At 28.7% G+C, this 26,440-nt stretch overlaps 2 protein-coding genes and 1 non-coding gene across 5 annotated transcripts; 1 reads left to right on the plus strand and 2 right to left on the minus strand.

The window, feature by feature from the left end:
- Positions 1-1,254: 1,254 nt before the first annotated feature.
- Positions 1,255-12,850, plus strand: LOC113870062 (transducin beta-like protein 2). 3 transcript variants are annotated; one of them, XM_027506662.1, is made up of 10 exons: positions 1,255-1,537; positions 1,984-2,089; positions 2,846-2,906; positions 3,003-3,295; positions 3,790-3,929; positions 5,354-5,428; positions 11,293-11,383; positions 11,728-11,931; positions 12,043-12,087; positions 12,361-12,845. In XM_027506662.1, the coding sequence occupies exons 1-10, from the start codon at positions 1,334-1,336 to the stop codon at positions 12,444-12,446; spliced, it is 1,305 nt and encodes a 434-aa protein (XP_027362463.1). In that variant the 5' UTR covers positions 1,255-1,333; the 3' UTR covers positions 12,447-12,845. The 3 variants fall into 3 exon arrangements, with proteins under 3 accessions (XP_027362463.1, XP_027362472.1, XP_027362466.1); XM_027506671.1 differs by lacking the exon at positions 2,846-2,906 and having other exon boundaries at positions 3,128-3,295; positions 12,361-12,850; XM_027506665.1 differs by lacking the exon at positions 5,354-5,428 and having other exon boundaries at positions 12,361-12,836.
- A 539-nt stretch (positions 12,851-13,389) lies between these two features.
- On the minus strand, positions 13,390-13,462 carry TRNAK-CUU. The gene has a single exon. It is a non-coding gene; the product is annotated as a tRNA-Lys (tRNA).
- Positions 13,463-14,682: 1,220 nt separating this feature from the next.
- LOC113852978 (methylsterol monooxygenase 1-2-like) lies at positions 14,683-20,424 on the minus strand. Its single transcript, XM_027483405.1, has 4 exons — positions 20,095-20,424; positions 15,551-15,873; positions 14,919-15,066; positions 14,683-14,760 (listed from the first exon to the last, which is right to left on the minus strand). The coding sequence occupies exons 1-4, from the start codon at positions 20,422-20,424 to the stop codon at positions 14,683-14,685; spliced, it is 879 nt and encodes a 292-aa protein (XP_027339206.1).
- Positions 20,425-26,440: the final 6,016 nt, after the last annotated feature.

Here is a 26,440-nt window from a genome sequence, read left to right on the forward strand (position 1 = left end):
AAATCTTGCAGGATTATAATTTCTTTTCACTTAACCTTAAGATTGTTACTCCACTTACTAATGCTTTCTTGGTCTCTTTCTCCTATTAATTTTGTTGCTCTAAACGTTCATAACAGTGGTGCTATAGCAATATCAAAGTGTAGTTTGTTATGTGATTGTATCAATTTAATTAAATACGAAGAATTCATAATATTATTGAATCAAAAATTTTTAAATTATAGAAAATATGAAATTAATAAGATATATTTTTTATTTTTTTTATTTTAACATACAAATTAGAATAATGTTAGTGTTTATACCAAACACTCTATACAAATTAAAAAGCAATTATGATATATTTATATAGATAGTTTGGTGTTAACACCCAAACCGAGTGTTAAAATAATATTACTTTAAATGTTATTTGATTAAAATTTTGTAATATTTCAAAACTGTTTTTTTCTTCTTATCCAAATACATAAATGTATTAATTTTCAAAACAATGAACATAATGTCACAAATATTTTAGCTTCCTTCAATTCAAATTAAGAATAGTGTGGTGAAGTGAATTAAGTACAAGTAATAAAGTAGGAGTTTATTTTTTTCATTTAATGATTTATTACAATCGTAACTTCAGTTTGTAGTTGACAAAATAAGTCTGTTCATCTGAGTTAACTTAAATTCATTCAATAAAATGTAAATTTTAAATTCAGATTAAATTTAATCAAGTTTGATACAAACTAAGTCAATAAAAATTCATGAAAACTTAAAAAATTTAAATTTTACTAAATTCAGACACTACTTTTGTAAGTTCAAAATGAACATAATATTTTCCTTAACCTGTTAAAGTCACTTCCAGTTGATCAACTTGAATGAAATTGATAACCCTTTTTACCAGCTTGACTTCAATTCTTGTATATTACAAATGGATGAAGTGTATTTTGAGTTAACTTATTTTTAAGAGTTTTATAAAAAAAAAAAGTTTTTTTTATATATAAATAATCCCCAAAAAGAATCTTAAATAATTAGTTAATAAATTAATAAATAACATTTTTTTTTATTAAAATTACTTTAACATCAAGCAACATTTTAAAAAAAAAAGAAAGGATCTAACAGTTGTTTTACAGTGAGAGAAAAATTTGCAGTAGAATGTAAAAGGAGGATGTGCATATCTTTGTACGAAGTAACATATCTTATGCAGAAGCATGACATGCATATGGATATTTTATTAAGAATCCACGTGTGCACCCAAACACTGCTGCAACTTCAGCTTCAACCCTTCAAAAACAAACCAAATCGAAACCCTTCTTTTCTCTTTCGATTGCGTGTCTCAACTCGTCTCTCTTAATCACAAATGGATCCTCTGTTACCCATTGTGGCTCTTTCGCTTGTGTTGGGTGCCATAATCGCCTTAGTATTCTTCAACACATACTTCCGCAATCGCAAATCCGAAATCCGATCCATCGCTAACCCGAATTTGAATCCGAATCCACATTCGGTTCCCAACCCTAAACCCCCTCCCAAGAAGCCTCTCTCCAAACCTCATTCCTCTGACAAGGTATTTTCCATTTCCAATTATACCTTTTTCCTGCGTTTCGTTGCTTAAGCTATAACAAGTGTTGGGGGTTGGAGGTTTTCAATTTTGATACTGGGTTTTTGGTATTTAAGTTAAAGTTGCCTCTTTTTCATTGCGGGGGTTTGATTGCATTAATGGGTTATTGGATTTTTTAGTTGAAGAAGGTTGGTTTGTAGTTAGTCGTGATTAAGTGCTTCATTGTTTTTTTCTTTCTCGGAAATTTAAGATAATTTCTGACTTAGTAGATATGAAATTGTCAATTTTATCATTAAAATGTGTCTTGGTGGAGCTTAATGGTCCTAGGATGTTGTTTTGGTGTCTTTTGTTTTATACACGCATCACATTTGGAGAGCTTGAAGATTTGGTATGATTTATTTTATGGTATGGTTTTTTTGACTTGGCACAACTTTTTGATTATGGAACATTAGGATCAAATCAAGCGCCATCATCCGTTGGATTTGAATACCTTGAAAGGCCACGGTGATGCAGTTACGGGGTTATGCTTCTCCCCGGATGGACGAAATTTGGCAACAGGTATTCAAACATGTTTGTTCACAGTAACAGATATTCGTGATTATGTTTTTATTTTAGTGCCTTTTAAAGATAATTTCATCAAACTTCATGGCAATGCTAAGTTTGCTTTTTATTAATTGCATTTCTATGTGCATTTCTTTATTCAACAATTCTTGTTATACTAATTTTGTACAACCAGGAAAAGCTCATCTTGCCATTCTTGTGAACTTGTTTGTTATTCTTATTATTTTCTAAAACAAGAAATTTCATTTGGGAGATGAGAGAAAACAATTCTGGGTGGACAGGAAAGTACCTGTCTAAATAAAGAAATCAAAATGATATAAAGACCAAAGTTGCTGAAATACACAATAGTTAATCAGTTTTCTGCGTATAAGAAAGTATATATACTTAAAACACCTCGAACTGAGCATCCTTAAACATATTGTTATCCAATTGAGGCCGTGTTTAAGATACAAAAATAGACTGTTGAAGTTGTGAATAAACCATTCCAGCCAATGACTCCAAGAAACTGAAAAAATTGCATATTGCTCAGCACCTTATTTATGTTCCGTATCCTCACCTAGAGATCACATTTTGTTGACATGCATTTTCATGCATCATTGTTGTTTACCGCTAATATCCTTTCTAAATTTCTTTGACCTAAGATTGCTACCTGTTCTAATGGTTTTTTTTTTTTTAATTTTCAGTTGATGAGAAATTTAGCATCATATGAAATAGATTTCTCACTTTCTTACTATATATTGTGTATGCAAACAGCTTGTGCTGATGGAGTTGTGAGAGTATTTAAGTTGGATGATGCTTCAAGTAAAAGTTTCAAGTATGTGAATTTCAAGAGCCTCTTCATACGTATGCATGTCAACTCAATGTCAATCATATTTTATATGCATAAATTTTATTCTCTTAACTCTTGTAGGTTTCTAAGAATTAATTTGCCTGCTGGTGGTCATCCAACAGCAGTTGCATTTTCTGACGATGCATCCTCTGTTGTTGTGGCATCTCATACTCTCTCTGGTTGTTCATTATATATGTATGGAGAAGAGAAACCTAAAACTTCTGAAAATAAACCACAAGCGAAGCTTCCTCTCCCAGAAATTAAATGGGAACGTCACAAAGTTCATGATAAAAAAGCAATATTGACTCTGTTTGGGACCTCTGCAACTTATGGCAGTGCTGATGGAAGTACAATTATTGCCTCATGTTCAGAAGGTATCTTTATGACTTCATTTCCCATTGAAATCTATAAAGAAAATATTCAGTCGTAATTTATGTATTTGGGGTCTTCTCACCCAACAGTATGTGGCAATTATGAAGGGAATTTCAATTATTATTAGTAGTAGCTTGTGGAAAGAGAAGTGCTTGTATGGTTAGAAGGTCCACAAAGTGGTTTGAATTGAGTATACATTTCTGTTTGTGTTGCCTTTGCTTCTCTATATACTTGACCACTAAATACTGGTTTCAACTATTATTACTGTCTTATCTTACCTCACCTAATGGGGCACATCTGAGTAAGAAACATTACATTGTTAACTAAATTTTAGATCTGGTATGAGATTTCTTCTGCTCCCTAAATCTAATCCACTATGTTTTATACTTTTACTTCAAATTACTGATGAAATTATTGCCACTGTTTTTATGCTGAAATAGAATGCTTGATGTTGACTTTCTACAACCTCTATCCTAAAGTATGATTTCTAATTCAGGGACTGACATCATTCTTTGGCATGGAAAAACTGGGAAGAATGTGGGGCATGTGGATACAAATCAATTGAAAAATACCATGGCTACTATATCACCCAATGGCCGTTTTGTTGCAGCTGCAGCTTTTACTGCAGATGTGAAGGTGAGATTTAATGTGCACATCCATTTAATTTATTGGGAGTTACTAATATATCTTGTTTATACATATACAGACACTGGTGCACAATTAATACTGTACAGTAGGAGGTAGCCTTTAAGTTTCTCCTATTTCTTACTAGCTGAATTCCAGATTTAGACTTATCATCACCTTAGCAACAAGATAGCACCCATTAGGCTTTGATCAATGACCTCTTGTATTTTTTACAATTCAATTGAAAAGGATATAAGCAACATGGCAAATATCTTAACGGACTCATAAGAGTGATTCTTCATTTCTATGATATGTATGTTTGAAGTTTATGGTGAAATGTTGGTGAAATATTGCTCAGTGAAAAAGTTGGAATTCTACAATAAAACATCTTTGGGCACTTTAACTTAAAAGCAACTTGCCATGCTGGTTATTCTTTTCTAGCTTTTGTATATCCAACCATCTTGTCCATTTTTCTCTTTCTCTCTCCCCCATCTAATTATCTATTTCTGTCTCTCCCCACATATATGCACAACACCTTTTACTTTAATTTTATCAAATGTCAATCCACAATTTTGGGCCAGAATTTTCAATATTGTGGCTAGTGAGTAAAGATGGATATGAAGAAAAACCTAGACTTTAGATACTCAAGCAGTCTTTTCATTTATTTTGGTTGAAAAACAAATGTAAAAGATGGGAATATGGAGAATATTTTCCAGATAGGAGAAAAGGAGAGAAAAAGGGGAATGCCTTGCTGACATATAGTTAGTCTTGGGGGATCACCAAAGACCAGGATGGAGAAGGAAAGAGGATTTCTGACATCATTGCTATTGCTGATGTCAGAACACACACTTTAAGCAGTACATTCTTCTCTTTGGACAAAATCGGTTCAATTGAAAATTTAGAAGTACTTTTGATTATATACTGTTGAAGTAACACTGAAGATTGTATTGCTACTTGCTAGTATTCCAAGGAAAGTTATATTTTTGCAAATGATCTACAAATTGATAATCCACAATTTTTGTTTGTAATCTTACAATAAAATTGCCTATTCTGGTAACAAGATAGTGGCAAGCTTGTATCAATTGAAACTGCACAGGACAACTTGTGAAAGCCAAAATCAGTTAAATTAATGCTTTTGTATGGTTTGTGTGACTAAAATTAAGTAGGGTTAATATCGCAAGCTTTGTTAAAGTGATTAATACTGTCACCTTACTACTCATTGTTCATCTTTGACATGGATTCTAATTAATACAGCTGTTTAATACTTTTTTTGACCTTAGGGAGCCTCTTAATACATCTTTAGAATAATAAATGTGTATCCTTTTATTATATTTTCTGATTGGACAATTTTCATCAACTTGTTACGGCTCCTGTTTTTCAGAATGCTTAATATAATAATATATTATCCACTTTTGCTTGTCTACAATGTTTGGCAGGTCTGGGAAATTGTATATGCAAAGGATGGATCTGTCAAGGAAGTTGCAAAAGTCATGCAGCTTAAGGGACATAAGGTTTAATATTAGCATTATTATTTTTGGGGGATTTGATGATAGTAATAATAAAAGGTTTGGAAGGGTATATGCGAGAAAGAGAAATAGGGTGGGACCAGGGAATCACTCCCTTGTTATGCAGTGAATTTATGCGTATGTGCCCTAACTGTCAGGATAGAGAAAATAAATCTGGATATATTGTGGGGTAACAAGAGGGAGAGGGGAGAGAGTACTGTGGGAAGTAATTCCATTTGGGAGGCCCTGAGTACCTTGAATAGCTCAAGATTGTTTACTGTGCATTCTTCTTTTCTGCTGTATTTGCGGCGAATCATACTGATTCATCTTTATTTCCGTACAATACTACATATTTCAGCACACTGCGTTCGTTGTAGTTATTTTTTTCTGTTATATCAAATTGATTCTTATCAATTTGGTATCAAAGCACGTCATTCCTGGGGTTATGCATGGTACTAACATGAGGGAAAATGGAGAATCGTATGAATGATTTGGAACAGAGGTTCGGAGGCATGGAAACGGCCATGGCTGAGATGCTCCGTAAGATGAACGAGCTCACCGTTCGTTTGCGCCGACGCAGAGCACCTAGTCGAAGACGAGGCGATGGCGATGTCACTGATGATGAAGCAACACCACCCCGATGTTCGCGATCACAGTCGATACGAAGTGGGAGTTCGACAGTGATCTATAGAGGAGGATGACGTAAAATGGAGATTCCAGTTTTCTTGGGTGGTGATGCGTATAGATGGGTTGTGCACGTGGAGAGGTATTTTCACATCAATGGCGTGTGCGAAAGGGACAAGTTAGATGCAGTGGTAATTGTGCTCGAAGACAAGGCCTTGAACTGGTTTCAGTGGTGGGAGAATCAAGCGCAATCGCGTACGTGGGAGGAATTTAAGGTGGCAGTGAAACGAAGGTTCTGCCCTGGCCTAATTAACAACCTATTAGGTCCGTTGCTTAATTTGAAGCAGGAAGGGACAGTAATGGAGTATAGGGAGAAATTCGAACTTCATGTGGCAACTCTAGACAAAGAGGAACGTGTAATGTTGGATAGTATTTTCCTCAATGGGCTCAAGGAGGAATTACAAGCAGAGCTGAAACTGTATGATTATGTAGATCTAGCAGATCTCATGGATCGTGCTTTACTGATAGAGGAGAAGAATTTAGCAGTGTATAAGAAGGGGAGTCAGGTAAAAGAGAAAACGGATTGGAAGGGAAATAGCTCAAAGTTCTGTAGCACTTGGAAAGAAAGAACAGACAGGAGAGAAGGAGCTAAGGCTGGAATGAATTCGGGAGAAAAGAATGAAGTAATTAGGGGGAAGAGGTTGAGTACAGCTGAGTTAGAAGAGAGGAGTAAGAAGGGGTTGTGTTTCAAATGTGGTGAAAAGTGGAATCGAGAACATATGTGCAAATTTAGGCACATGAAGCTGATGTTGTGTGAAAGAGGGGAGGAATCCGAGGAAAATGAAGTAAAAGAGAAAAATGATACGGAAGTTGAGGAGTTTGGGGAACGGAAAACATTACACTTGTCATTGCAAAGTAGAGAGGGACTTACTTCAAATAAATCTTTCAAGGTATGGGGTGAGATTAAAGGGAGGAGGGTTTTGACTCTCATTGATTCAGGAGCAACAAGCAACTTTATTGCCCCTCGGTTAGTAGCTGAGTTGGAAATTGAAATGATGGGCACTCCAATATATATGATAGAAGGTGGTTCGGGGGAAATGGTAAGAAATAAGGGGGTGTGTAAAGATATAGAGTTTATGGTGCAAGGAGTAAAGTTTCAACAACATTTTTTCCTGATGGAATTAGGAGGCACGGATATGGTGTTGGGAATGGAGTGGCTAGCTAGTTTAGGTAACATTGAAGCCAATTTCAGAAATCTGAGTCTGAAATGGCAATGTGCAGGACAGCAATTTGTTATTCATGGTGATCCAGCATTGAGTACAGTGCATGTATCATGGAAGGCAATGATGAAGGCACTTCAGAATGAAGGGGTGGGGTATTTAGTGAAGTGTGCCAGAAGGAAGCAGAGTCTATGCTGATGACCGAACAGAATGATTCTGTGTGGACCCAATTGCTGTCAGAGTTTGAGGAGGTCTTTCAAATGCCTAATGGACTACCACCCAAGAGGGAACATGACCATGCTATTGAACTTAAACCAAGGGCAGCAATCCCCAACATCAGGTACCCTTATTATCAAAAAAATGAAATTGAGAAGATAGTGAAAGAGATGTTGCATGCTGGTATTGTTAGGCATAGTACAAGTCCTTTTTCGAGTCCTGTTATTTTAGTTAAAAAAAAGGATGGAGGGTGGAGGTTTTGTACGGATTACAAGGCACTAAATAAAGTTACAATACCTAATAAGTTTCCTATCCCAGTAATTGATGAGTTATTAGATGAACTGGGGAAAGCTAATATTTTTTCCAAGCTAGATTTAAAGTCGGGTTACCATCAAGTTCGCATGAAAGAGGAAGATATTGCTAAGACAGCCTTTAGAACTCATGAAGGCCATTATGAGTACTTAGTGATGCCTTTTGGGCTCACTAATGCACCTTCAACCTTTCAGGCAATTATGAACCAAATTCTGAGACCATTTTTGAGACAGTTTGTCTTGGTATTTTTTGATGATATACTCATATACAGCAGCAGTGTAGAGTTACATGAGAAGCATTTGAAAGAAGTGCTAGGAGTGCTACAGCAGAATCAATTATATGTTAACAAAAAGAAATGCTCATTTGGCAAGATCAGCTTGAATATTTAGGCCACTTAATTTCTGGAACAGGGGTGGCAGCAGACCCCAAGAAAATTGAAGCTATGATTAAATGGCCAGCACTTAAAGATGTAAAAGGGCTGAGAGGGTTTTTGGGGCTCACTGGTTATTATAGAAAATTTGTCAAAGATTATGGGAAGATTGCTTGGCCCTTAACTCAGTTATTAAAGAAGGACAACTTTGAATGGAATGAGATGGCCCAAAGAGCTTTTGAGTCATTGAAGGACGCTATGACGACCATCCCGGTTCTAGCAGTATCAGACTTTGAAAAAGAGTTTATTGTAGAAACAGATGCCTCAGGAAAAGGGTTGGGAGCAGTTCTTATGCAAGGAGGCTGACCTGTTGCATTCATGAGTCAAACTCTTACAGACAAAGCACAAAAGAAGTCAGTTTATGAGAGAGAGCTCATGGCAGTAGTTATGGCAGTCCAAAAATGGCGTCCTTATTTGCTGGGCAGGCACTGTAAGGTACACACCGATCAAAGGAGCCTGAAATTTTTGACTGAACAGAGAATTATGGGAGAGGGGCAACAAAAATGGATCTCCAAATTGTTGGGGTATGATTTTGAAGTTAAATACAAACCAGGAAAGGAGAATGGCGTAGCTGATGCTCTATCAAGGAAAATGCAGTTTGCTACTATTACCACAGTGAGTTGTGAGCTGTGGGAAGGGCTGGATGAAGAGGTGGAGGCGGAGGAAAAACTTAAAGGTATCGTCCAGGATATAATTAGTGATCCAAATAGCCATGCTGGTTACCAGTTGAAGAAAGGGAGACTGTTTAAAGAATGAAGGGTTGTAATTCCAAAGAATTCACCACGAAGTCAATGGATACTTGCTTACATGATTCTGCAGTAGGTGGACACTCGGGTTTCTTTAGAACTTAAAAAAATAGCGAGGTTAGTCTATTGGGAAGGAATGAGGAAAATTATTCAAGCTTATGTACAAGCTTGTGAAGTTTGCCAAAGGAATAAATACTAAACTTTGAGTCCAGAAGGTCTCTTACAACCACTCCTTGTTCCTACTCAAGTATGGAGTGATATTTCCATGGACTTCATTGGAGGGCTACCGAAAGCTAGAGGGGTGGATACTATCGTGGTGGTGGTAGATAGGTTGACAAAATATGCCCATTTCATAGCTGTGTGCCATCCTTATACTGCCAAGGACATAGCCTAAGTATTCATCAAAGAGGTAGTTAAATTGCATGGTTTTCCTAGTACTATTGTGTCGGACAGAGATTGAGTTTTTTTGAGCTCCTTCTGGGCGAAATTATTCAAACTGGCAGGCACTAAATTGAAGCACAGCAATGCCTATCATTCTCAAACGGACGGGCAAACTGAAGTAGTAAACAGGTGTTTGGAAGCTTATCTTCAGTGTGTGACAGGTAGGAAACCAAGGATGTGGCCTAAGTGGTTAAGTTGGACAGAATATTGGTATAACACCAATTATCATGCTGCTTTGAAGACCACTCCCTTTCAGGCTCTATACGGCAGAGCCCCACCCGTGTTGATCAGAGGAGATGTACACCATTCAGCTGTGGAAGAAGTTAACAGATTGACAGCTGAGAGGAATGATATGGTAAAAGAACTGCAGGAACAGTTGCTGAAGGTTCAAGAAGTAATGCGAGTTCAAGCTAATAAACATAGAAGAGAGGTGGAGTATCAAGTAGGGGACATGGTGTATTTGAAAATACAACCATACAAGCTGAAAAGCTTAGCTAAAAGAGTGAACCAGAAATTGAGCCCTTGTTATTATGGCCCTTCTGAGATAGAACGGAGGATAGAGGCAGTAGCGTATAAGCTCAAGCTACCTATTGACAGCAAGGTGCATCCTATCTTTCATGTATCTTTGTTGAAGAAATCAGTGGCACCAACAGTACACTTTCAACCACTGCCAGCCTGTTTGAATGACGAATGGCATTTAGAGGTGACCCCTGAGAAAGTGGTAGCGCGGAGGATGAATGATCATGGAGAGAAAGAAGTGCTGATTCACTGGACAGGACTGCCAGAGTTTGAAGATTCTTGGGAGCTAGTTGACAAGATTGAGGAAGAATTTCCTAACTTTATCCTTGAGGACAAGGATAGTTTTGAAGGGGAAGGGAATGATAGTAATAATAAAAGGTTTGGAAGGGTATATGCGAGAAAGAGAAATAGGGTGGGACCAGGGAATCACTCCCTTGTTATGCAGTGAATTTATGCGAATGTGCACTAACTGTCAGGAGAGAGAAAATAAATCCGGATATATTGTGGGGTAACGAGAGGGAGAGGGGAAAGAGTATTGTGGGAGGTAATTCCATTTGGGAGGCCCTGAGCACCTCGAATAGCTCAAGATCGTTTACTGTGCATTCTCCTTTTCTGCTATATTTGCGGTGAATCATACTGATTCATCTTTATTTCCGTACAATACTACATATTTCAGTACACTGCGTTGTACTTATTTCTTCTGTTATATCAAATTGATTCTTATCATTTGAAAATTAATTTAAGTTTCCATTTTGACACATAGTTTAAAGATCCTTCAAATGCATTGTGTTTTTGTTTATGTGAGAGTGAGAAGTATATTATACATTAATTTTCATATATTTGATGTAGTACAATCTTATATTTTCATGTATTATATTAGAAGATCTTGGATTAAGGAAAATTTCATGAGCATGATGTGTGTAAAACAATCTTTATATCCAACATTGGATTTTGTGAAACCTTGATTTACACAGATGTTGGCAGATCCTAATCAGTGTGTGTGAGATTTACAATTTAATCCGAAGAATAAAGATGATCTTCCCGTTTTTCCATGCAAACATATTAGTTGCTGTTTTAGTTTGTCTCACTTGACTCTTCGTAGGCTCTAAATAAATTTGGATTGCTTTCATCACATCCTAATCTTTGTTGGCTCTGTACACAAGTGTATTCAAGAGTGTAACAATCTTATTTTTCCCTTGGGCTGAAAGGAGAACTAGCATCCTCTTTTAGCATTGTTTAACTTGTTCAAAAGCAATTGAAAATGAAATAAAATTATAGTTTATCGACATCCTTCTTTCCTCCTGCATTGTTCATCATTATCACCTTTGTGACAATTATTTAAATGTTTATTACTTGGGTCAGAGTGCCGTGACTTGGTTATGCTTTACCCCGAATTCTGAGCAAATAATCACTGCATCCAAGGATGGTTCGATGAGAATATGGAATATCAATGGTAAGCAAATTTTGGAAGTAGATTACTTTTCACTTGTGAAATTAGTTTTATTTTTCTAGTTAAATGTTCTGTCACAAATAGTTTAATGGCTCCTGACTTAAGATATGTGGTGATGCTATTAATAAAGAAATCAAAAGTAGTACTTTCATGAGATTCTATGGCTGAATGAGCATGTTTTCTTTTGCAAATGTTGCTTATTTTCTTTGGCCATAGTTAGAGACAATGTGCTTGTTATTTGATTAATCAAAGTGTCCTTTCCTTGTATGCTTGTTATGTGCTGTCTGAAGGACCAGACTGTTAATTAATTCAACACCTCTCACCTTTATTTTTCTTGTATCCTGAAGTTCGTTATCATCTTGATGAGGATCCAAAGACACTGAAGGTGCTCCCTATTCCTCTTCATGATTCTACCGGTACTACATTACACTATGACCGCCTGAGTATTTCCCCCAATGGAAAAATTTTGGCTGCAACCCATGGTTCCACATTGCAGTGGTTATGTGCTGAGACTGGAAAGGTTTTGGATACAGCTGAGAAAGCCCATGATAGTATGTCCAAGCATCCATCCTTTGATTTTTCCTTTACTTGCAACTAAATTTTGAAGCAATTCTCTATCTGTGATTTTCAGGTCATTGATTATTTATTTTCTTCACTTGCAGGTGACATTGCATGCATTTCGTGGGCTCCAAAAACTATTCCAATGGGTAATGCTGCTAATCTTGCTCTCTTCCTTTTGGTTTTTTACGTAATTTATGTTCTCAACAAATTTCCATTATTGACACATTTTCTGCCAGACCCCTTTTTATATGTTGAAAACTATTTGAATTTGATTTAAAATGTGGGAAAAACCAAGTTATATTTGGATTTTGGAAATGTGTTTGTATTTTCATTCTTCTATGGTGCATGCAATGTATCTTATACTAGCCAGCATGTAATTTTTGTCATCCTAAATAATGTGGTGGTTGTGCCTTTTGCAGGCAATGAACAAGTCTTGGTTTTAGCCACCGCTAGTGCTGACAAGAAAGTGAAGTTGTGGGCATCTCCGTCACTCCCTCCATCCTAAACTCCCATGGTGGTGTGCCAATCTCTGTCATTAACATGCCCATGCACTCTCTGACAACTAGTTTGTGTTAAAGCGAGATGCTTCAAAAGTTCTCGGATTTGGTCTCTTTCTTGTTGGTTCAGTCATTTTGATTAGAGCTGCATGGTATCATGGAAAGTTGAATGAGAAACTAAGAAGAGCTGAAATGTTACAAGCCGTTCAGTTGCGGCTTAGACTTGGATCTTTCGGAAATTTTGTGACCAATAATTTGTAGTGTCTATAGACAGATAATGTTATCGGTTTTGGTGGTGTTAATGAGCCTTACGAGAACGATCACTTGATTAGTAACTTCGGAAGAGGACATGTAGCACATGGTGCTACATTTTATATCACATAAAAAGAATTTTTTATCATATTTCCAACACCATTGGTATGGCATTACACCTTTCAATTTTCGAACATCGGACATGGGCCATGGATAAACTTATCAATAAAAAAAAATAGATTGAATTTCTCTCAAAAGTAAAATTTAAATAATGTTTTTTAGTTCTTTTATTTAACTAATCTTAAGGTGCATAACTTTATTTCATTTTGTTTTTCTTCATATAAATTATGTACTGAAAAAATTATTTAAATTGGACAATGGTTGCATTTAGAAATAACAGTAAATTGTAACGGAACACACTGCTCACCAATGATTTTAGTGATATAATGCAATCTTAACATTTAATTAACTGAAACTATTGCGAAAACATGAAGAGGTGTTTTAGATTAATTTTGTAGTACTTTATGGGAAGTATGATGCTACGATCTATAGTGTAATAGCCTCAACGTGCGGCGGCAGTAGCGAGTAAATAAAAGGTTTTGAATAACCTTGATTTATTCATTGTATTGTAAACGAACTTTAAAAGGTAAAGAAAAAAAAACATTTTTTTAATTAAAATAAGAAAAAAATGAAAATAATCGCCCACCGTGGGGCTCGAACCCACGACCACAAGGTTAAGAGCCTTGCGCTCTACCGACTGAGCTAGACGGGCTTTTGTTTAACAATTGTAGTCACTAAATTTTAACGATAAATCTGAAATTTTTAGACCTACAAACTTTCATAATTTTTAAAACAAAGTCCCGATATTGATAAATTGTCAAAGATAAAGTTTCTTATATTGGATTAGATTAAATTAAAGCAAGTCTAAAGAACTATTGGAGATGCAACAAAATGATGAAGATAAAGCACCATCAATATTGGAGACCAAACACGGTTGAAGTTGGAGATGAAGTATTGTGGAAATAAATAATAATAATTAAAGCACTGTCAAAATTGCTAAGTAGATGTGAGAGTGAAGTTTGAAATTATAGAAATGTTGATATGAACTAATTGCATATTCATTTTTATTCGTCGGATTCTTCAGTTGAGTTGGTTATCTTTTTTCTGCTTATCTTTATCCAAAAATTCTTCTAAAATTTTATAAGTTTTTATATTTTTATTGTTAACATTTTATATAAGAAAAAGGATTGATGTAATTTTTGACAATAGAATTTAGAAGAGATAAGAGTATGTATATAGTATTTGTAAATGAGCTTAAAATAAATATTTTCAACACTGACTTTGATTGAAAATTATATTGTTGATCCAAAAGCATTTAATTTGACAATCATGCAATTAAAAAAAAAAACCTATTTTTTCTTTTAAAAATACGTTTTTTTAATTATTTTAAACAAATTTGAGGCTGGCCTTGAGCCACACACTAGATTATGTACGCTAGGTACACCAAATAAAGAGGTTAATGATGATTAACTATATTAATTTTATATTAGAAGCAACATAAAAATTGTGGTGCAAGAATTAAACTTCACATAGGTAGATAAAATGTAGAAAGTTAAACCGTACAATTGAAGTTTATTTGGGTTTAATATGAATATTTAAATCAAAATGTTGCTTAAACGAGCCCAAGAATTGTAATGTATGGATATTGTTATACGATTATAGAATCGAGTCATAACAACGTTAATTTATAGAGTCTAAAGTCGCAAGGAACATGTATAAGTAGACGGTGCTATATTTATTCTTATACATATGCCAAAGTACGAACAAAACATATGAAGCAGGTTGGCACTAAAGTGGCACTAAAGTACTCTGAATTTTAAGCCTTCAATGCGAACATAAATAGAAGAACAATCTAAAGCACCTCATGCACTCATGGTAAAACATGCTTTTATTTTATATACTATCATAGAACGTTTTGAAAGCAGATAACAGCTACTCCATCTTGTCATTTTGGGCAAGCATGGTGGAAGTAGATTTGTTCTTGCGCATTTGCTTAGTGTATTGGTACCCCTGCAATGATATAATAGCCTCGTTATATAGTGATGGGTTATCATGAAATATTGAATAATTTTGCTGAACTACTATCATTTTTTCAAGTTTAATAGAATAACTGATATTGTAATTTGGTGGTAATTCTAAAATCACTAATCAAAAAAGATAAAGATTACCTTATCGGTCCCATAAATGTAGTCACAATAGGTAAATACTGAGGCAAAATTGCCTTGACTTCTTCCTCCTACATAGTGATGGTAGTCATGATATGCAGCCCCTGCATAAAATGGTATATATTTTGTGGGACTCCATGGAAAATCATACCTGTAAAATGTCAAGATGGATAAGATGTAAGAAAAATACGTATAATTTATTATATGTAAATTAAATGAAAAAATCAGATTAAATATAAAAGTGAGAAGATCTTTTTCCTTACTTTTAATAAAAAAATTATTATTCTTGTATACTTCATCTCAACTTTAGAAGTTAAAATTAATAAAACTATGAAAGCAAGCATTTATTGATATCATGGTATAAAAAAGGCTTTTCAAACTCATTTAATTTGACAAAAAAAAGTATTTTTTTTATATCAAAAATGTATTTTTACCAATCATATAAAGCCAGTGTTAGTCTAAAACATTTTAAATATTACTAAAATTGATTAACATCTCTTATAATAATTGAAATTTGATATTTTTGAAAAATTAAGTAAATATCAATTTATAATTAATTAAAAACAAGCAAAACTCAACCAAAGAATCATAAATAAACTTCTATAAATATGAAATATTAGAAATAAAACATTTACCCGCTATGGGTCTCAACGGCTTCTAGCTGTCGCAAAACGAACCATAGCCAATAAGTTGTTATGTGACAGGGAACAATTGCAGGGCCTAGAAAGGAGGGGATACCCAATAAAATAATCTCAGCCCAATGGGCATAGGGTGCTGCGAGCCCAACTGGTGCTGAATATTCATGATGAACCTTATGGATCTTCTCAAAGGCCCATTTACAATGGAGTAACCTATGGATCCAATAGTTGGAAAAATCTTCAATCACAAAGTAAACAAACAATTGGCAAAATATTTCCCAACCTGATGGCAATGTCAAATCAGTTCTGATCCCAATCCACTGCAAAAATATTTGGAGGGAAGAAATTCCATTACCATTTATGACATAAATACGAGAAAACCAACATAACTTTGTAGAATATGATTTTTATTGTTCTATCTATTTAATTATAACTATTATTTCTTTTATAATTTTAAATAAATTATATATGTAAATATTAATGATGCATATCTCATATGTCTACATTATTACTCTCTGAAAGCAGATCAATAAACAAACACAACCTTCCATCTGACAATCACACAATAATTTCAGAATTCAGATAAGGTCGAACGAAAATAGGCATAAGTTCAACGCACTGCAAGGATACACTATCTATCTTAAATAATATTATATATTATTCTTTCATTGAGATATATTTGACTTTTCTAAAACAAAAAAATATTAAACTTAATAAAATAGATCCAATTAATCAAGTTGGTCCGAACCTATACGATAAAATATAGAATTTTATTTTTAAATTATAAGATCAAATTAAATTCAACTATTTTCAATCTAATTTGATCGAGTTTGATATTAATTAAATTTACTAACTTTTAAAAAAACTAATTTTTCATATTAATTTTAATAATTCAAATTAACTTTTTTTTAACCCGACTCGTGAAAATGTGTCACCCGAAATAGGACATTCTAAATGCCCAAATAATCTGTTTTGCAAGTTTTAAGAAATATAAATTAAGAAAGTGAAGATGTATCTAATGTTTATTTAAAGTTAGTTATGCTTATGAAGTACTTTAATTTAAATTATAGGTAAATAAACATTTATTTTCTCATTTTATACACTTTTTATTTTAGAAGAGGTAAATTTTGTTCTAAAAATATTTAAAAGAATTTATGAAAATAAAACATAACTTTCATATATTCTTTTTAACTTATTTTAATAATTTTTTAGTATATTTTTTCAAAATAAAAATTTTCAACTTTTAACAAAAAGTTAGAATCAAATTTACAAAATAAAACCTTACATAAAAAAATTATTGATAAAGAATTCATTAAGCTATTTTTTTCAAAATACACTCTATCTATATCAAATGTTTATACTATTTGCATGATTTAAAAGTAAGAAAAAATAACCATAAAAAAATAAATTTATTTTTCTGTATAATTTGTTTATATAAAATTATTAATTTTTAATGTGTCTCTGAAGTACATTAAAAATTTAATAGAAATTAATATAAGTATAACTTTTAATATTATATATTATTAATATATTAAACTTTACAATTTTTAATAAAAAATATCATATATACATATTTAATAAGTTTATAAATACAAAATTGATTAACACAATTATTAAATTCTCTTATATTATTTTTCTAATTATGTATATTATATACATAATTTATATTTTAAAAAATATATAATTTTTAAAAATAAGTAATATAACAACATTTTTATGGTTTTATAAATTTTTATAAAATTAATTAATTTAATAAAAAATTTGTTATTTAATATTATATTTTATAAAAAATTATTAAATAATATAAATTTTGAAAACGAGTGACTTTTGTAAAGCGAGCCATTCACTTACCTTTTTCACGTTGTGTTATGCATGCTGCACTTTCATTTACACTTTCACTCTATTCACTTTATTATATTTTATTCTATTTTTCATTACTAATGTTTTATATTTTATTCTTTTATGATATATCACTATATGACGCTAAAAAAATTACTGTATAGTAATGAAAAATATTAAAATTATTGCTTCTTTTAATATGTAATTTACATTTTATAATATATATATATATATATATATATATAAATTAATATTGACATTTTTCTTAGTATAAAAAAAGAGTAGTTATTTGAAAATAAAAAAAAAATCAATAGGGTATTTGAATGCTCTCTTTTAAATATAAAAAAATTAAAAAATATTTATATTTTTTAAATAAATTATTAACCTATTTTTTATTAATTAAAATTAACAATTATAATTATTTTACATATAAAAAATATATATAATACTCTCGCATCTTATACAGTGTCGTATAATTTATTAAAAGAACGCAAAAAGTCTTAATCTAACTAATTTCAGACCATATTAACATCGTTTCACCAATTTTTCAACTTGTCTTGGCGAATAAAAATAGCAAGCATAATATAATTTATAAATTTTTTAATACATATTTAAGACACATAATAAAAAATTATAGTAATAATTTTTATTAAAAAATATAAAATCTAATATATTATTAATATTAAATATTGTAACTTTAATAAATATTTATTATTTAATTATTTTTCTTTATGTGTTTTTAAAAACACGGTAAGAAAATAATAATTTATTTATATTTTCTCTAACGGAAGAATTGATTAATAGATAATAATAATAATATAAAAAATATGTTATCATCTCCGATTTTTTTTATAAAAAATAAAAGTATTTTTTTTTTGTTTTTTTTATAAGAAACATATAATATATTTTAGATGTATTAATTACTGAATTCTTTTTATATCCTTCATTTATTGTTAAATGTATGTTTGTGAAAAAAAAACTACACCAACTACATCATTTAATATATAGGTATTTTTAAAATAAAATTTATATTTATTAAAAATATAGTTGAATTTATTACTTTTCTTAATCTTTGTATTTTAATTATTTTTTTATAAATAAAACTGGAAGTAGTATAATATATATTATAATACATAAAAATAGTATATTTTATATTTTTAACAAATTTTTTAAATTTCATAATTTATGAATATGAAATGTACTATTTGATATGGATTATTAATGGAGGTAGGTAGTAGGGGGATATAAAATTAAATAGTGTACTTGTTGAAGAGTGCGATGTGAGAGCCTGACTAATAGCTAACGTTAATAAATTACAATTACATTATTAGTACTCATACCAGTTAATAGGTTATGAACGGGTATCATCCTCGTCCATTGATACTATTCCAACACAAATAGCACATTTTATAATGACTTATTTCTAACACTTTTTTTATTATAACTTTGTTAATCTCATTTTTTAAAATTGAATTTAAATATATAAAATATAAAAATATATTTATTATATCAAAATTATAATAAATATTTATTTTTAATAAATTTTACCAGTATTAACTATTTAATTTTAGTATTAACGTTAATATTTTTTATTATAAGTTAAAATTTACGTGAGTCTTATAAATAAGTTAACAAGTTTAGCTTATATAACCTTATAATTTTTATTAAATAACTAAAAAAGTGTAATAGATCGTAATATTATCTATATAAATTCACAATTTATCTTAATATTACAAATTTAGATTTTCTATAATTTTAAAAGAATTGCATTCTACAGTCTAAAGTTATTTAAGTGAAAAATTTAACAAAAAATAATTTTTGTTTAAGTTAAAATTGAAAAAAAATTTAAAATTTTATCTTTTTTTTTTCTAAACTATAAAAAATCTTTATTTTTTATTAATAACTATATAATTACTTAAAACCCTTATACATATCATTCTACTAAATATATAGTCTAATGTACTATTTGTGGTAGAACTATTTAGAATTAAATTAAATTATTAAAAATAATGATAAGGATTATATAAATAATGACTTTAAAAATTTAGTCGAGAAATATTTACAGTAATATATGATTTAAAACTCTTAAATTTTCTTAGTATGATTATATAATTTTGCACAAATTTTTTTTAAATTTTTTGTAGTTTAAAAAAAATTTAAATTTTTTTACAATTTTGATTTAAGTATATTTTTTTATTTTAAATTAAAATATGTTTTTACTAATTCGTTTAAGTGAATTTTTTAACTTAAGTGAAAATTATTTTTTTGTCAAATTTGTTTAAACAATTTTTTTTACATAAGTAAATTTAGATTACATATTGTAATTTTTGCTTAAACTAGAAAAGATCCAAATTTATATATTACATATTAAGTGCATCGCACAATGTTGAAATGACGTGTGTTTTATGAAAAAAAAAATAACAATTTTTTAGTTTTTATTAAAATAAATTATTTTCAATTTATGTTAATAAGTTTTATAGTTAAATTTATAATACAAACTCGGAAATAAAAGTTTATGTCAAATAAGTGTTAAATTAAACATATCCCATAACTTAGTTTAGCAATTGAATTGGTTAAATTTGTGTTGTTAAAAAAGTTATCCATTAGTGTAAGATTAGAATATTTACTGAGAATAGATTTGGACTCAACAATTAAGAGTGGATGCTGAATAAGTATAATTATGTAAATGAAATAGCAAGTACCTTTATGGTGGGATAAGAAAGTATCTGTAGAGGACCAACTGCAATGATAAAGGTTTGCATGACTTTTTTGTAGCACTTGAACATTTCCCAGAATGATGTCTTTACTAAGGGCTGAATCTTGTATTTGTTGAAGTTCTTGGAGCCACTAAGCTCTATCAATGCAAATGGAATAGGGGCTAGAGTGTAAAACAAGCACAAGAATAGAATGTTGTGGCAATGAAGAACAAAATCTGGTTTATTGGCAGTGTATTTGAACCACAGTGTCTCAGCAAGAGTTAGTCCTCTGTCTAGTGCAACTTCTGCCTCTTCAATGGTCTTGTAGGGGAGCATTGTGAGAGGAGGAGGAATAGGAAAAGAAAGTGCAACTTCTACAAAATGAGAATTAACAAAATTTTGGGTGATTCTATGAAGGAAAAGTCTACTTATATTACAGAAAAAAAAAATATAATAATTTAGGAGAAAATTAGGATATATGTGACACTAACATAAGGAGGGAAATAAATAAATTAAAAAAAAACATTTTGAGAATTTAATATATATGTATCACTACTCTTCTATAAATGCCCCAGTTTAAAGGTGCAGTCTTTGAATGTAGACATTTAATAGTGTTTTGAAATGAACGGCCAGTAGTATTTCTAAAAATAAAAATAAAAATATTTTGTTAATACCTATCTTGCTAATAAATAAATATTTACAATAATTGTATTATTAATATTAATTTTTCTTTGTTTATTAATCTGTCTCTTAAGAGTAGCGATTACTGTTTTGATATTTTTATAAATATAATAAAAATATTTTATTGGTTTTAATTATAAAAAAATTTACTAATTTTTACATATATTAATTATTAAATTATTTTATATTCTTATTTTATTATAAAATTTATGTTATAATCGTACTCACTCACACTTATAATTCTAATATAAGAAGATGCATTTAATCATTTAATATATAAATAAGTTATCAATCCAATTTTTCAATAATATAGGCAGTTTTTAGAATATTGAAATATAAATTTATATTATATAATTATTTTATATTAGTTTTAATAAATTAATTATTTACTTATGAAAAAGACAATAGAGAGTAATGTTGTTTTTCTTTAAAAAGAATCTCTTTGTTTCACAGTAAATTGGCTAAATTAATAAATACATCCTTTTATTTTTAGATTTCTTTTGGTTTTGTACTTTCATTTTTCTTTTTTATTTCAATATTATATACAAATATATAAATTATTTAAATTAATAAAATTTTATATATTTATTAAATTTTTAATAATTATTGGATAAAATTTTAAGCTAAAAGAATTAAATTTAGCATTTAAAAATTTAGAAAGACTAAATATGAACGATAAAAATTAAGAAAACTAAAATTATACATACATTAAAATATATAAGAATAAAAAAATACAAATAAGATTAAAAAATAATTAAATAATAATTTTATAATTTTTATTATATAATTTTTAATAAAAAAATATAGTTTTTAGAACACATAAAGAAATAAACATAATTTATTATAGTGTCCCATATGGTTTGGTTGGTGGGGAATTGTGTACAGTGAATCGCGTGGTATGATAAAAACAGTCTATAATTTCTTAGAGCTCACACGTGTCTATAAAAAAGGATAAAAATAGGTTGCTACGAATTATGTTACAGTCAACTTTATTTATAATGAGCAAATAAAAAATACAATAAATACTTTATAAAAAGTCTCTTAAAAAATTTTAAAATTGTTATTGTTTAAAGGGTTTCACGGTGGAATTGTTTAAAGGGTCTAAAATTAATCATATTCATAAAAATATAAAAAATAACTATAACTCTTAAAACCGAGTTTAAAAAAGTAATAAAAATAAAATTTTATTAAAAAATTATTATATTTTAAAAAATTTTAAACGAATGATTAAATTCAATTTAAAAACTGATATTATAAAATATTATCACCCAGCCAATTGGTAATTTTGGGATAGGATTAAAATAAAATTTTGACTTCAAAGTTTGGGGTGCAGTACAGTGTAGCGTGCGGCATTAGCGTTAGGTTCTGGCAAGCATTTTGGGAATCTAGAGGTCCCAATGAAGCAACATTGGATTTGTGTTACAATATAGCATAGCTCTTCTATTTAATAATATTAGCATATTATATTATATAATTTCTAATAAAAATATATTATATATAACTTTTTATCTTATATAATGCTATATATATTAGGAGCATTATTATTTTTTATTTTGTAGTTCATTTCATCATCTTTATTTTAAAAAATATATATGTATAATTTGAAGTGGGACAAGTTCAGAGAAATTAAATGTGAAGTTTTCAAGCTTGGACGAAGACGTACAGAAGAATTATCATGTAGGGCCTTGTATATCATTGATTGAAAATGAATTTTAATTTAATATTTTTTTATCTTTATAATCAATTTCTAGATTATAAGAAAGAGTTTTGAAAGATGAAATATATTTATAAATATTTTTAATATTTATATAAATTTTTTAAAATATTAATAAGTATATTTCAAAACTCTTTTATAGCCTATTTTTATATATATTTAATACTTATTTAATGAAAATTTTGTATTAATTATTTTAATTTAGTGTGAATCAATTACTAATTAATTACAGAAGTATTTTTGTCGCAATCAAATAAAATTTGATAGAATATATGGACAACAGCATATCACACTTAGCAATCAGTAAGGTTATTTTTAGTAACAAGCACGATTTTGCAGCTTTTGCTTAACATTCAGTCGGACAGTGTTACTTAACATCTCATAATTGATTATATCATAGTTAATAGTATCACATATAATTAATATAATTATAGAATAAAATAAAATAAAATAAAAAATTAAGCAGACAAAAATTTATTATTTCTGTATTTGTTTATTTTTTATTAATTAAAATTATAAAAATAATATTAGTATAATTTTCACTTTTAATTTCTTTACACATTTCACTTTTGTAATTTTTAATAAATTTATTAAAAAAGCACCACATATAATATAAGTTCAAAGAATTAGTTTAATTTCATTTTTGAACTTTCAATAATAAAAGCGTTTGTAAATGATGTTGAGTTGTGGTTCTACTATAGAAAGACACAATTATGGATGGAAATAGACTAGGTCACTTGACAAGAGTATGTAGTCTGACCTGATTTAGTTTGACCTTTTTAATAAATAAAGAAAACTTAGACTTTTTTTAAGACATGTTTAAATAAACAAGTTAATCCTAAGCTATTTACCAAACTTGTTAAACCTAACCTCTATATATATATATATATATATAATTTAAAAATAAAACTATCAAAACATGTTTAAATAATAAAGTTATTTAATAATATATTTTTTATATTCTTAGTTCTGTTATTATTAAATTAATATATTATATTATAATTTTTTATTTATAATTATAATCAATAGAAATTATATTTTATTAAAAATTAAAAATATTTATACATAATTATATTTTTTTAATAATAAAATTATTTAATAATAAATTACTATATTTGTTATATTTAAAAAAATTAAAGAGTGTTTAAGTTTTTGAACAAGAACAAGACGCAATCAAAATTAAATGAAATAATATTTAAAAATGAAATAATAATATTATATTAATATATTTTTATATTCTTAATTTTATTATTATTAATATTTAATTATTATATTAATATATTATGTTTAATTCTTTTTTTATAATAAATAAAAATTATTTAAATATAAATTATATTTTATTCAAAACTAAAATTTTATTTAAAAATAATAGAAAAATAAAATAAAAAATTTAATATAATATCTATATATATATAATATGACCATATAGTAAATAATATAAATAATATAATTTTAAATAAATTATATATAATAATATATACTTTTTGTAACTTAATACGTGTTTTATTTTTATTGGTATAATTTTTTTGAATAAAGTATCTATAAAAAAACTTTTAAAAATCAGGTTTACAGCACATAGTTATACACTTAAATATAAATAATTATATTTTTATTAATATTAAGATTTTCTTTTTGTAGCAGACTTTTTGACAAGTTTCAGATCAGTTCAAATCATCTAAATAATTCAGACTAAATTGAAAATAAAACTTTTAAAAAGTAATAAATTAAGCTTAAACTTAATAATTATATTACAGATTAGACCTGATTAAAGTAAAGCTTAATTAAAACTGGCTTATTTCTATTCTTAGACACAATCTTGAAGTATATGAATAAGAATTTTGATTAAAAAACTTTGAGAAAGATAATAAACTTTAAATTTTAAGCACTATATCTAAGCTAACTTAGTAATTAATGTTATCACATCTTGGTGGTTGAAAGTCACTATTACCGTAGCTGGAAAACATACGATGGGCATCTCTCGATGCTTTGAGACCATCAATAACGTTGCTCTACACTAGAACACGTGCATCATGCATTCAAAGAATGCCATTTCTTTTATTATTGGAATTTCAGTCTTTTATATTTATATTTTATAATTATTAAATAAAAATTATTATGATAATTTTTTTAACGTGTGTTATAGGATAGGACACGTAATCAAAATATGTGCATATTAAATTTTTATTAAAAAGTATATAATATTACAAAATTTGATATTTGAACATATATTAAAAACTCACTGTTTATTGATTTCTTAACGTGTGTTTTTGGACATATTAAAAAATATTTATTCTTGATTAATAATTTTTTAAACTCTACTCTATCCAAATAATTTATTTTAAATTATTATATTGAATATACAAAAGCATAATACTAGCATTTTTTTAATATTATTATTATCATCATTATTAAATTCATTCCTAAGAGTAGAGATAAACATTTTTTATACGTTTTATATGAAAAAATGAAATTAATAGAATAGTAACAACTAATATTATTTTGAACTTTTATGTAGATAAATAAGCTGGAATAAAATTAATTTTATTTCTTTAGATAAACACTACATCAGTTTTTTTTCTTTGACATTGTAATTATTTTATTGTTATTATATAAAATTAATGAATAAATATTTTTTTAAATTTTGTACCTAAAAATTAATATTTATTTAGTACAGATATAAAAATAAGATATTAATGAATCTAATAGATAAATGGTATAATAGAAAGTTAAATACTAAACATTTACTTATTCATGTGTTGAACTTTAAATGTCAAAGAAAAATAATTTTTTAAATATGTGTCATAGAATATAAATAAGAACTTATATATAGTAAGTTTTATAAAAAATTATAAAATATTATAAGATTTAATAAGTTAGTGATATTAAATTTTAGAGTTTTTTTAACTTTAATTTTTAGTGTTGAAAATAAGCAGCTAATAATAGTAAAATTTTATTTTAAAAAAGTATTTATTATATTTTTATAACTTCAATATAATAAATGTGTATTTTTTTTTTATAAAAAAAATTATTTGTGAATGCTTAAACTCAGTCTTAAATTTTATAATTGGCTATATTATTTTTTTGTCATCTATATTTAATTTTAATCCTCAAAATTTCAATTGCGTAATTTTATGTTCTTAATTAAGCAATTTTTTGCTTTTATTAAGTTGCTATCTAATTTTTAACGGCAAATGAGTGGTCTTCTTCTTCCTTTCCCTTTTATCGAAATCCGTCGTTGCTGACGGTGCTCCTCCTCTCCCCATTCACTAGACTCTTGTTGCTATTGCTTCACCATTCCCCAACCATTGCACAATCCACTAAGCAGCATAAACGTCGTTCATCTTTCAAACCTAATCCTCCTAACACAAATTTTGGCAGCGAAGAAAAAATGAATTCTAAAAAATCGTGTAATTAAAAATTAGAGAGATAAAATTAAACAAATACAAAAATTTGGAATAAAAAACTGCAATTTAGCCTCTATAATTTTAATAAAAAATATTCTTTATTAATTTTTAATTGTGTATCTTAAAACACATTAAAAAGAATTTTGGTATACCTTCTAACTTACCTTCCTAATAATTTTAGTACTACTTTAGAAACTATGCATTAAATAAAAAAATTATATTATTTTGAAAACATGAAACTTATTGATAAAAGTTAAAAATAACATTCTAGTAAGTTACACCTGAAACAAACTGAAAAGAAAAAAACTTCCGAAAGATAAACCTTTTTAAATACACCCTATAAACTTTTAATTGAGTTATTGTGGATTTAGTTGAGATAATTAAACTATATTTTATAGTCTTTTTCAACATAATAAACTTAATGACTGTGAGGATAACAAAGTATATATATAAAAAAATAAATTTATTTTATAATAAAAAAGTTGTATTTTTGCTTCAACTAAGAGAAAGATTAAGAAAGAGAATTTTGTACTTAAATAAGATTTAGATTTGT

This window comes from Abrus precatorius, unplaced genomic scaffold (genome assembly GCF_003935025.1).
Source record: "Abrus precatorius isolate BTA unplaced genomic scaffold, Abrus_2018 Scaffold10, whole genome shotgun sequence".
Classification (NCBI taxonomy): Eukaryota; Viridiplantae; Streptophyta; class Magnoliopsida; order Fabales; family Fabaceae; genus Abrus; species Abrus precatorius.

Bases quoted from the DNA above. Each gene is read 5' to 3' on its own strand.
- LOC113870062 (XM_027506662.1), top strand. From the start codon at position 1,334: ATGGATCCTCTGTTACCCATTGTGGCTCTTTCGCTTGTGTTGGGTGCC. The intron at 2,090-2,845 runs GTATTCAAACAT...GTATGCAAACAG, and splicing joins TGGACGAAATTTGGCAACAG to CTTGTGCTGATGGAGTTGTG. The intron at 11,384-11,727 runs GTAAGCAAATTT...TGTATCCTGAAG, and splicing joins GAGAATATGGAATATCAATG to TTCGTTATCATCTTGATGAG.
- LOC113852978 (XM_027483405.1), bottom strand. From the start codon at position 20,424: ATGCTCCCCTACAAGACCATTGAAGAGGCAGAAGTTGCACTAGACAGA. The intron at 15,067-15,550 runs GTAAATGTTTTA...GACATTTTACAG, and splicing joins GCCGTTGAGACCCATAGCGG to GTATGATTTTCCATGGAGTC. The intron at 14,761-14,918 runs GTAATCTTTATC...ATATCATTGCAG, and splicing joins ACATTTATGGGACCGATAAG to GGGTACCAATACACTAAGCA.